Source organism: Lepus europaeus, chromosome 12 (genome assembly GCF_033115175.1).
Source record: "Lepus europaeus isolate LE1 chromosome 12, mLepTim1.pri, whole genome shotgun sequence".
Lineage (NCBI taxonomy): Eukaryota > Metazoa > Chordata > Mammalia > Lagomorpha > Leporidae > Lepus > Lepus europaeus.
The window spans coordinates 1850304-1862454 of record NC_084838.1 but is presented as its reverse complement, the minus strand read 5'-3'; the positions used below and the strand labels follow the sequence as shown (position 1 = coordinate 1862454).

General features: G+C 69.8%; 1 protein-coding gene across 1 annotated transcript in view; it reads right to left on the bottom strand.

Moving 5' to 3' along the window:
* The window catches only part of ADAMTSL2 (ADAMTS like 2), a 29654-nt gene that overhangs the window by 15658 nt on the left and 1845 nt on the right, over positions 1–12151 (bottom strand). The window contains exons 3-11 of the mRNA XM_062206861.1: positions 11793–11935; positions 11173–11248; positions 10278–10380; positions 9453–9598; positions 9163–9286; positions 7344–7424; positions 5704–5879; positions 2546–2879; positions 1637–2009 (exon numbers count right to left, since the gene is read on the bottom strand). Coding sequence (XP_062062845.1) covers positions 1637–2009; positions 2546–2879; positions 5704–5879; positions 7344–7424; positions 9163–9286; positions 9453–9598; positions 10278–10380; positions 11173–11248; positions 11793–11935 — 1556 coding nt within the window. The remainder of the gene's footprint in view (positions 1–1636; positions 2010–2545; positions 2880–5703; positions 5880–7343; positions 7425–9162; positions 9287–9452; positions 9599–10277; positions 10381–11172; positions 11249–11792; positions 11936–12151) is intronic.

The window sequence follows — 12151 nt, the reverse complement described above, 5'->3', positions numbered from 1 at the left end:
TGCCCACACGTCTCCCGTGGCCGCAGGTGCAGCCCCCACCCCAGTCAGGATTTGCACAACCTGAGAAGCAAAACACCCAGGACATGGGCGACCCCCTCTGGCCCCCACCTCCCTCAGGAGGGAGGACACCTAGCCTGGCCAGGGTCTCCAAATGGCCTGTCACTCAGGGCCCCTGCCCAGGAGATGCCGACTCTTCCAGCCCGGCTGGGCGGCTCCCGGTGACCGGGCAGAAAGGGCTGCTTTCCTGGCTGCCGCCCTGGCTCACGAGAAGAGCTCAGAACCGTGTCTGCCCCCCCCACCCCTCCACCCCGTGTACGCTCCGCGCCCAGAACCGTGTCTGCCCCCCGCCCCCACCCCCCACCCCATGTAAGCTCCGCGCCCAGAACCGTGTCTACCCTCCACCCCTCCACCCCGTGTACGCTCCGCGCCCAGAACCGTGTCTGCCCCCCGCCCCCACCCCTCCACCCCGTGTACGCTCCACGCCCAGAACCGCGTCTACCCTCCACCCCTCCACCCCGTGTACGCTCCGCACCCAGAACCGTGTCTGCCCCCCGCCCCCGCCCCGTGTACGCTCCGCGCCCAGAACCGCGTCTGCCCCCCCCACCCCGTGTACGCTCCGCGCCCAGAACCGCGTCTGCCCCCCCCACCCCTCCACCCCGTGTACGCTCCGCGCCCAGAACCGTGTCTGCCCCCCCCCGCCCCTCCACCCCGTGTACGCTCCGCGCCCAGAACCGCGTCTGCCCCCCCCCGCCCCTCCACCCCGTGTACGCTCCGCGCCCAGAACCGCGTCTGCCCCCCCACCCCTCCACCCCGTTACGCTCCGCGCCCAGAACCGCGTCTGCCCCCCCACCCCTCCACCCCGTGTACGCTCCGCGCCCAGAACCGCGTCTGCCCCCCCACCCCTCCACCCCGTGTACGCTCCGCGCCCAGAACCGTGTCTGCCCCCCCCGCCCCTCCACCCCGTGTACGCTCCGCGCCCAGAACCGTGTCTGCCCCCCCCGCCCCTCCACCCCGTGTACGCTCCGCGCCCAGAACCGTGTCTGCCCCCCCCGCCCCTCCACCCCGTGTACGCTCCGCGCCCAGAACCGTGTCTGCCCCCCCCGCCCCTCCACCCCGTGTACGCTCCGCGCCCAGAACCGTGTCTGCCCCCCCCCGCCCCTCCACCCTGTGTACGCTCCGCGCCCAGAACCGTGTCTGCCCCTCCACCCCGTGTACGCTCCACGCCCAGAACCGTGTCTGCCCCCCACCCCGTGTACGCTCCGCGCCCAGAACCGTGTCTGCCCCCCCCCGCCCCTCCACCCTGTGTACGCTCCGCGCCCAGAACCGTGTCTGCCCCCCCCGCCCCTCCACCCCATGTACGCTCCGCACCCAGAACCGTGTCTGCCCCCCCCGCCCCTCCACCCCGTGTACGCTCCGCGCCCAGAACCGTGTCTGCCCGCCCCCCCCCCGCCCCTCCACCCCATGGACGCTCCGCGCCCTGGCACTTGGCGGGGACCGGAGCCTGGGACTCACGCTGAGGAGCACACGCCGAGGGCCAGGCCCCTGCCCCAGAGCCACGGCGCGTGGGAGGGCGTGGCTGCCCCCCACTTCCCTCCAGCGCCCCAGGCCCTGGACAGGGCAGGGGCGGGGCCGCTACCTGGCCTTGTGAGTCCTGTTTCCGGCCGAGGTGGGGAGGCTGGCGCTGGTGTTGGGGAAGGGGGCTTCGGAGGAGGTGTTGGTGACCCTGTCACTGCTGAGCTCCAGGAAGGACCCGCTGAGCATCTCGGCGCCGGCGCCCTCGTTCTCCTCGTAGCCCAGGTCCAGGCCGTCGGGCAGGGGGCTCCCGGGGCCGCCCGGGGCGAAGATGCTGTTCACCGTCTCGTTGAGGCCGAACTCCTTCGAGTCGGAGCCGGCACCCAGCAGCTGTCCGGAGATGGCATTGGCCGAGAGGAACTCCCGGGACGTGAAGTGGGCGTCCATGTCTTGGCCCCCCTGGTCCCCCGTGAGCACCGTCCCCGTGGCGTTGTGGTCTGTGGAGGGAGATGGGGCTCGCTGTCAAGGGCTCCCCGACCCAGGCAAGGAGGCGCCGGGCTTGGGCGCCCAGTTAAATAATCAGGGTCGGCTGCGGCCTGGACGGTGTCCTGCAGGAGCTAGGAGGGGTCCCCCAGGCCGTGGGCATGGGGACCTCAGCGTGTGACTGCCCGGGGCTGGGAATTAGGGGCCTTGGGGATGTCCTTGGCTGAGGATCAACACAGACGGAGCTGCAGGCGGCCGTGTGAGCACAGGGCAGGCCCTGCACAGCTGGGCCCCCACAGCTCGGGCGCCCCATCCCCCCCGGACACAGGCAGGCACTCCCTTTCTCTAAGCCTTGTCTCCCCCCCCAATCTGGGGATAGCCAGAGACAGCTGGCCTCGTGTCCATGGGGTCCCCATCTGTGGGGGCAGCCAAGCATGCATGAGAAAGCTGGGTGTGTCCTGAGCCTGCTCCGGCCGGCTCCAGGCCCAGCCCCTCTGACCGACCTCCCTTGGGAGGGGCCGAAGCCTTGCTCCCCCCCAACCCCGGTTACCTCGGAAGCCCTTGGCCCTGGGAGGGCCCTCGCAGGCTCTGCCACCGCCACCGCCGGCCGGCTCGCACACCTCGTTGGTCTCCTGGCCCCTGCCCAGGCCCAGCTCCATCTCGGGCCCCGGGGGCCCAAACAGCTGGTTGTCCAGGCCCAGCTGCTCCGAGGAGGCCGGGCCGTAGAGGGAGCCGTTGTGCCGCACGAAGCCCAGCAGGCCGGCCCTGCCCAGCTCCTGGCTCTCGGCGCTCTGGGAGGCGGGCTCCGGGAAGCCGTAGTCGAGCGGCTGCAGCAGCGTGTACTCGAAGGTGATGGAGGGGCTCTTGCCGTTCTGGTTCCACACCTGGGGAGAGAAGCCGCGCCGGGCCCTTCCTCACTCCTCTCCCCTCCCACCTGGGCTCCTGGCTCCCGGCTAGCCTCCCCCAAGGATGGCACGTGCCCCAAGGCGGGGGCAGGCTGGACCCCAGGCTAGGAAGCAGGGGCACAGAGCAAGAGGGGTGGCTGGAGTGGCCCACCCTGGGCACGGAGGTGAGGGCGCCCCCCGTGCTTTCCCGAGAAATAAAGACAGATGTGCCAGCAGCTGCATGGGGCCGGCACTGCCTCAGCCTCCCTGCGGGGCCCTGGGCCAGGCTGGTGGGCTGTGCAGACCCAGGCCCGCCTCGCTCTGGGACATCCCCCAAGGGCTGGGCCAGCTCCGAGCTCCCGTGAGACAGAGGCCTCTGCGGAGTCCCCGATGGCGGCCTGGCTGTCTCCCTCCCAGCACCGCCGTGGTGGGGGTCAGGGTGCTCCTGGGAAGCCCACACACTGGGACTCCCTGAGGGGTCGAGCACAGAGACCCCCGGGAGACGGGGTGCCCGCAGGGAGAGGCCGGCAGTGCGAACTGGGGCAGGGAAACCAGAGAGAAGAAACGCACCGCGGGGCAGCTCTTGGGGACCAAGCGGTGGTGAAGCCAAGGAGGAAGAGGAGGAAGAGGGTGGCGCAGCCCCGCCCAGGAGGGGGAGGAGGGGAAGGGGGAGGGGAGGAGGGGGAGGGGGAGGACGGGGAGGCCTCGGGGAGACGCAGGGTCTGGGGAAAAGGACTAAATGCAAGGTCATCTTGCTTGGTAGCGATGGCCAGCGAGCAGCCGCCACGGGGGAGACTCCCTGCCGTGGCCAGCGTGGCTGTGCTGCTAACCCGGGCCTGCGCTGGAACCCCTGCAGCAGGTGCACGACGGCATCACCAGGGTGGCACGGCCCACACACACTCGCCGCTCACCGGGGCGCTGCAGCTTCTTCCCCTAAGCACGGCCCCCGTGCCGTGACCCAGCGCCACGCCGCCCGCCCGAGACCACTGGGCTCCTGGGCCAAGTTGGTTGCACTTGACCCCTCTGTCCCGGGGGAGTAGCTAAGCTTATTCCAAATGCGAGGCTTCCGCTGCCGCCCCCAGGCCTGCGGTGCCCAGGGGGCTCGGATCCACGAGGCAGGGAGCCACCCAGCAGTGCACTGGACAGCGGGACCCGGCGGTGCGCACTGCCTGGGCAAGCCAGGGAAGGCGGAGCCCAGTGTGGCTCAGACAAAGTCCCGTGCGAGGACCGGGCCCTGCCTGCCAGGAGGCGGGCACTTCCACCGGGAGACAGCAGGCTCAGGCTGCCTCGGGCCGCCTGGGCACCCGGCCATCGGAGCAGGCCCCAGAGGCCAAGACAGGGAGGGACGCTGTCTGAAGTGTACTGGTGCCCTGCTGGTCCAGGGGACAGCTCTTGGCACCTGCAGCCCCACTGTGATGGTAGCTGGACAAGGACAGTAGCCCTGGGTGGAGAGGCCTCTCCTCGAGTGAGCCACCAAGGGGTGCCAGCCAGGGGCCGGAGCGTGCGGAAGGCACGGGAGAGATGGACGCTTTGTGGCCAGCTGCATCCCCAGACCAGCTGCAGCGCAGCCATGCACCCTCTCCCTGGGGGGCACCAGGGGGTCTAGGTAGTGCTGCCGGCCCTGGCAAGCTCTCTGTGCACGGCCCCAGGGACATGGCAAGGCTGGGCCCCGCCACGGACACCCCGTCAGCCAGAGGGAGCTGTCCCTCACATGGCCACGTCCCCACAGCACAAGTGCACTCAGCTACGTGGGAAGTCCCCTGCCCCGATATGAGGTGACCCTGACCCGCAGGCCGGCCTGGGCCCTGCTGGCAGCCCTGGGCCCCTGGCTCCCTCCCGCGGGGCCCCGACCCCCTTCCTCGGTCCCTCCTGCATGCAAACCTCCCGTACCCCGACCTGCAGCCCGGCTCCTGCCAACAGAGGAGACACCAGGGCCAGTCCCCCCGGAGGGAGGCCCCAGGCAGGCCAGCTGAGCACAGACACCAGTGCCTGTGGGGCTGGGGGCCGCCCAGGGGCAGAGCCAGGGGCAGGTGGGGGCCGCTGGCCCACTCCCGCAGAGTACAGGTCACTCCCCTTCCGGGGCCCCAGCTGCTACACCCACAATGTGGCGCCAGGAACAAAACAGCCCAGGCAGGGGGGCTGCGTCCCGCCCCCAGCCCGTCAGCCTCTCCAGGCTGCGGAACACAGGGCCGCCCGTCTCAACGCCATCCGATCCCCGTGGACGAGACCTCTCAGTACAGGGACACCCCAGAAAGTCCGTGGAAAACGCAAATCCTTCCAGATTCTGCGCCCCTAAGTGAACTTCTTTTAATTCTGAGTTCCACGAACCTCGTGGTCTCGGCGCTGGGCACCCAGCCGCCAGGGCTTCCTTTCCAGGGGGAAAAAACTCTTGGCAGGCTGGGCAAACTCACCCACACTCGTCCCCGAGCCCCATCCCAGAAGCTTCCAGAAGCTTCCGGGAGACCGAGCATCGCAGGAAAGCAGGGCTGGGCGAGGCCAGGGCCCCAGCACTGCCGCCCCGCAGACATCTGTGTCCCCAAGAGGCGGGGAGCAACGTGCAACAGCTGGGGCGTAGACGGGGGGTGGGTCCAGCCGCTCGAGGGGTCCCCGAGGACAGCACCTCCTCTGCTGCCACCGCGGGGCGCCGCGGGGTGGAGCCGTGCCCGCACGTGGAGGGGTAGGGGATGCACAAAGCTACGCGCCAGCGAGACTGAGTGAGCCAACGGTTGAGGGAAGGAAGTGGCGAATGGCAAAGCCCAAGCACGCGAGGTGGCGATGCTGCCCCGCACGCGCCTGCGCCCGAGCCCGAGCCACGGCCACGCACCATGACGTTCAGCCCCTGGTTGGTGGGCCCCTGCGCCACGATGTACTCGATGCCCGTCTCGTACACGTCCATGGGCCGCCGGTACTTGACCACGGTGCCGGCGATGTTGAAGTTCTTGGGGCTGTCCACCTTGTAGTTGCCGTTGAAGAAGTAGAAGCCGGCTTCATCCGCCAGCGCTGGAAGGGACACGGCCACCCGGTCACACGGGCCAGCACCCCAGGCTCGGGAGGCTCCGCCCCTACCCCCACCCCCGCTGCCGGGCCTCCCGCAGAGACCCCACAGACAGGAAGCTCCGACACCCTGCCGGGGCCGGCACATGCGAGCTCGCCTCCCTGTCAGCGTCAAATAAACATCCACAGGCTTGTCTGGCCCCCGGACAGCGGCCGGCTGCCCTGAGTGAGGGGCGCAGAGGGACTGCCAGGGCGGCGGCGGCCTGTGGAAGGTGCGCCGTGGCCAGCAGGCGTGGGGCTGGTGCTCCGGCCTGGTGCTGCCACGGACTCACGGTGGACCCCGAGCGGCCGCTGCCGCCAGCCTGGCCGTCTTCCGGCACCCACAAGCGCTGACGCTGCAGCCCCGGCCTGGCCGGTCCAGGGGCATTGTCCTGGGAGCCGCTGGAGTCGGCCAGCTCTGACCCCGCTCCGGGGACGATGACACAAATATGTCTCCATTCACCCCATCAACCTAGGGCTGGGCTGCCCGCGTTCTCGGCCACAGTGGACACCCCCGGGCCCAGCTCAGGACAGAAGGGACCACGAGCACCAGCCCAGGCCCCCGGCAGCCCCGTCCCCACCCTGGGGCCTCAGAGCCTCCCGGGCTGGGGACGGGAGGGAGGGAGGAGGTAGAGCCGGCTGCCGGGGACACTCTGTCTTCCAGAGGACGTCCTCAAGACCGTTCCAGGAACTGGCGCGTGGACAAGAGGACTGCCGCGGCCAAGGTCCCTGATGTAACACCAACAGAGGCGCCGGCGCAATTAATTTATTATCAGAAAGACGAAACAAGCAGGACGCGTCTGCCTGGAAGACGCCCCAGCGAGCGGCCTGGGGGGGGGGGGGCTCGCCCGGCCCCCAGGTATGCGGCCAGGGTTCAGCTCGGGGCCCCTTCCGTCCCGCGGCTCTCCCAGCTCGCAGGCCACCCTCGGTATTTCCACGCGTCAGCGTCGAGAACGGCAGCTCTGCGGCCGGCTCCGAGAACACGCTGTTTCCTGGCCTCGCCACTGCCCCAGCGACCGAGCGAGCGGCAGAACAGCTGGCCTGGCCGGAGGCTCGGCTCCCCACGCTCAGCCCGGACCAGCCCCAGAGCCTGCAGCCTGCACGGCCGGCCGCCGGAGAGTCCCAAGCTGGCTGCAGCCAGAGGGCAGAATTCCACAGAGCGCCTCCCTTTCCCGGGCCTCCCCCAGTCCCGGCTCCCGTGCGGCTGCTCTGAGACCTGCCTGTGCCGGCCCCGCTCATGACGGGGAGCTCACTACCTGGCGCCACCACCAGCAGCTTGGGGTGGGGGTGGTGAACTCAGCTTCCTTGGGACACCCCCCCCCCCAGTAGCTGACTTGAGCTCTGGCTTCTGGGGCCCCCAGCACTCAGCCCACCCCACTCCCAAAGGAGGGGCCGAGGGTCCACCGCCCCCCCGCCAGCCCAGCTACGCACCCAGCACATCGGCCGACTTCTTCCTCTCCACGATCTGGATGTCTCGGGCGCCGGCCGGGATGTGGGTCACCAGGGAGTAGCCTGGAGGATGCACGCGGGCGGTGAGCGGTGGGGGCCGCCTCCGGGTGCCCTCCGCGGGAGGACGAAGCCCAGCTGGGGGTCACCACCTCCGGGCTCCATGTCGGGGAGGGGCAGCAGCTGCCTGTGGGCTGGCCCGGGCTCCACAAAGGTGAACAAGGCTCGCCCGGGCCGTGCAGAAACACCTGCGCTGACCACGGCCGGGTCCACCCCTTCCTACAGTTGTTGGTGCCTGTCCGGCCCCTCCCAAGTGACTCCATGGACCACAGGCACTAAGTGCCGGGGCCCCCAGGCCTCAGGGTGCACCTGCTCAAGGCGGAGGCGCCCTGTGCCCCAGCAGGCGTCAGGAGCGCTGTCACCCTCATCGTTTGAACCCGGCCTGTTGAGCGGTGAGGCTGGCAGGGCTGGAAGAGGGAGGCAGGAGAAGCCCGGGGCTGGACCCTCCCCGGGAGAGGAACAGGCTTTCGGGGCTCTGAGGTCTGTGGGGCGCGGTGCTCCCATTCCTGTGCCTCTGCGGGGAATGGCAGAGTCCTGGGGGCGGAGCCGCCGCACACCTGTCCATCTCCCTGCCTTGTCAGGACGCACAGGGCCCCACGCTGCAGCAACAGGCGCTTTCCCCGGACAGGGAGAGAGGAGCCCTGATTGGCAGTGGGGGCCCCGGGGCAGGGCTGGGAGGGCGCACAGCTGTGCACCTGCGCCGTTGCTAGGAAGGCGGCCTGTTTTCCCGCCAGTCCCAAACCCCCAGGCGGACAGCCCCTCGAGACAGACCCTGTCGGCTGCCCACAGTGCCCGGCGCGCCCTGCAGACCTGGCCAGCCTGCTCCCCACATGAGGCCTCCGAACAGCCTCTGCCCACCGTGCCTGGGCCAAACACTGGACGTGCAGCCCTCACACCCAGTCTGGATGCCCTGCCACACCCTCTGCTCGGTCCACCAGGCCCATGGGTCCCACATCCAAGCCCCACCCTCCCCAGTGGCCGCTGCTGGGACCTCCTGGAACCGACACTAACTCCACACTTGCCACGCCCTGCCACGGGCACGGACCACCGGCCACCCGGGAGGCTGGGCCGGAGCAGTGCTCCCGGCACGGCGAAGGCGGCGGTGTGTCCGGGAAAGGAGGGGGCCCTGGCTGAGCCTCTGGGACTCGGGTCCGACAGCTGAGGGCAGAATCTGGCGTGCTCAGAGTCAAATCCCGACTCGGCTGTGTTACCAGGACTCTCGTCTCGGCTTTTCCTGGGGGTGTGGCATTAACACGGCTGCCTCTAGGGCCAAACGTGACCACCAGGTGGGCGTCTGGCCTCGCGGGTAAGCCGCCACTCGGGACCCCCCGCGTCCCTAATCAGGGTGCCTGGGTCACTATCCGGGCTCTGCTCCCCATCCCAGCCTCCTGCCAACGCACGCCCTGGGAGGCAGCGGGTGGTGGCGCAAGTTCTTGGGCCCCTGCCACCCACTTGGGAGACCTGGGCGGAGTTCCCAGCTCCTGGCTTCAGCCCCAACCCTGTTGCAGCCACGTGGGGAATACACCAGCAGACGGGAGGTGTCTCTGTCTGTCTGTCTGTCTGTCTCAGTATCGCCGCCTTCCAAGGAAATAAAATAACTCAGACGCCTGATCCCCAAGCCAAGACCCCTGCGCTGCACCCTGGGGCCAGCAAGCAGCAGCTGGAGGAAGAGGCCTGACCCAGCAGAGCAGCAGGCGGCCCGGGGGAGGACGCGGACCGGCAGCCGGGCTCCCAGAGTCCTTACCCAGGTGGGCGTTGCCCTTGCGGTAGTTGCCGGTCACGTGGGTGCAGCTGCTGCCGTTGCCCTGGCACACGCCGCACTTGTCCAGCGCCAGGGTGGAGAAGAGCACACCGTCACAGCCGATGGGCTGCAGGAAGAGGAGACGGCCGCTGGGAGGGCGCTGGGGCCGGGCCGGAGCCAGGGCCGCCCTCCGCACACGCACGCGCGTGGGCAGGCGGGCGGGAAAGCCGAAGGCGGGCGGGCGGCACACGCACGGCACGGCCAGCCGCACTTTTGCTACAACGTTTAACAACCTCACATTTTCCAGACACGCAAACTCCCCGCAGGTCGGTGAGCTTGCAGGAGGTGCCGTCGCGGGCGGGCACCATGAGCTGCCGCTGGCCGTCCACGGTGGTGCAGTGCAGGTCACAAGGCTTGCTGGAGATGTGCACGTAGTCGTCTGGGGGCGAGATGGGCGGGGGGGTGGGGTCTCAGCAGGCGCGGGCACCAGCTGCAAGGGGCTTCCCCTCTCCGCTGTGCACGGATGTGGGAACCGAGGCTGGACGGCCGAGGGACCAGCCCGGGGTCTATCTCGGTGGTAGAAATGGACGGAGACGCAGGACCCAGCCCAGGCTCCCTGAGTTCCAGCCTGTCTCCTTGTGAGTGGGGAGGAGATGCCTGGGACCCCTGCAGTGCCCCACAACCCGCAGGAGAGCAGAGCCAAGTCCGTGGCCCCCGGCACCCCAGTCGCCGCCCTCGCCCGGTGGGCAAGAGAGGCCGGCTCAATGATGCTGAACCCCTTTTTTCACCCCAAAAATGGGGAGAGGGAGAAAGGGCACGGCCCACCCTGGCCACCTCACTTGGTTCCCGTCCACCCTGGGAGCCATAGACGGGAGAGTCCCACTGACGGCCAAGGCCAGGCCCACAGGAAGCAGCCCGGTGCTCTGTACCGGGGGGAGGCCCAGGCTCTGGAGCCCTGGGGCCCATCCTGCTTCCGCAGCTGACCCTGTGGCCTTCCACGAGACCCCTGGCCAGGGGCCTCAGGCTCCCCACCTGCCCTCCCGCTGGGTGCTGGAAGGAGGGCCACCTCCCACACTCCACTCCCTGCATGGGTGGGGGGACCCCAGGGCCGCAGGTACCGGGGTACAGAGGCTTCCACTGGTACGTCCGCCCGTTGTACACGTGCGAGTTGAAGGAGACGCACTGCTCCTCCCGGAAGCTCCTCCCATCCGGCGGACACTCCTGGGCGGCGGGGACATAGGGGGAGGCGGCTTCAGAAGGAACTTGGCCAAGGCCGCACAGGAAGTGGCTACAGCCGGGGAGGCTGCACAGGGGCCGAAGCCTGAGGTGGGGGCCCCCGGGGCTCCAGGCCTGACCCTTCCAGCCCCCCGGCCACCCGGCCCTGTCCCCAGCCGTAAAGCAGAGGGGAGCCCCAGGTGGCTCTGCTGGTGCCGACACCTGCTCGCCCTCCATCCAGGGCAGCCCCTGTCCAGGCCAGCACACGTGGGCCGCACAGGGGGCCCCGGCCCGGCCACTCAGGGCCAGGAGTCAGCCCGAGTCAGCATCCCACGAAGACAGCTGCGGCCGCTCGCCCCCGTGCAGCCCATAACTCCCGGCGCACGCAGCCTGGGGGCCACAGTCGCTCCTGGTGACACTGCTTCGCTGTCCGGGTCCCCGCTCGGCTCAGCCCCGTGCCTCGGGGGTCTCTGGGCCGTACTGGGTCAGACTGAACTTTCTCCCTGCTCTGCCCCCTGGGCCCCAGCACTGAGAGCAGGTGGGAGGGGCAGTGGAGCTGGAGCCCCGTGCAGTCCCCCAGCGAGCTCCAGGAGTGCAAATGTCCCAGGGGCCCCGGACCCCAGCCCTGAGCCTGCACGTGGAGACGCATGGGGCACGACACTGCAGTCTGTGACCCGAAGGAAGCCCAGCTGGAGCCGGGCTCCGGTGGTCCGAGCAGACCCAGGACGAAGCCCCCGGGACCTGCCGCAGCTCAGGGAGGGGGCAGCAGGGCACGGCTGCAGCCGGCTTTGGCCTCACCTGCACTTGGCAGAGCTGGTACCGCTTGGATGTGCCCGCGCAGGTCCTGTTGCCGGCTCCTGCAACGGACTTCCGCCTGTGGGGAGGCGCGGGGGCACTGAGCGACCCCGCAGCCCCTGGGTTCCAGAAGCCCCTCCCCTCCCCGGACTCCACCATCTGCAGCCTCAGAGCCAGGGGCTCAGTGCACGGCAGGGACAGGGACGAGTATGGCATGGCCTCGGCCCGGGGCCAAGGGCACACACACGGAGCCTCCTGTCCCTCAGCACGGTGAGGGGGCTCCAGCTGGGTGTCCAGCACAGAGGAGGCGCCTGGTGCACAGGGAGGCTGACGGCTTGCCTGGGGTCTGTGCAGCTTGGACACCAGGTCCACTCCGCCGTGGACGCTGCTGCCCTGTGCACCTGTGTCCTCCCTGGTCCCTCAGACCAGGCGGGGGTGGACCTCACCCTCCAGCAATGGGGCGCTAGAAGTGGGTGTCCACCTGGGGACCCACCAAGGAGCCACCTCCCTGCTGAAGGCCAGTGGGGAAAAGCAAGGCGCCCCCCACCCCAGGGCCACCCACACAAGCCTGGCTGTCCGCCCCCAGGCTGCCACGCCCGCCGCCCGCCCCTCAGAGCTCGCACCTCTGCTGCAGGCAGTGTCGCTCCTGGGACATCACTCCCCCTCCACAGCTGCGGGAGCAGGCGGTCCACTTGGTCCACTCCCCCCACCAGGAGGCAGTGGCGTCGGCGCCGCCCTCCAGACTATTGGATGTGGGGCTGTTGTCCTGGGCGGGAAGCCCCCAGAGGGTTAGCAGGAGGGCCCGGCTGCGTGGGCACCGCTGTGCCCGTGGGCTGGGTCGCTGGGCAGCCTGGGCTCACGCCCCCTGCTGGCCTGGGAGGGGTCTCCTGGGGAGCTGCGGCCTGCAGGCGCTCCCTGATCTTGGGGTTAGGATATGGGGGGGTCATGAGCCCCCGAGGCTGCACCTGCCAGCCCTCCTTCC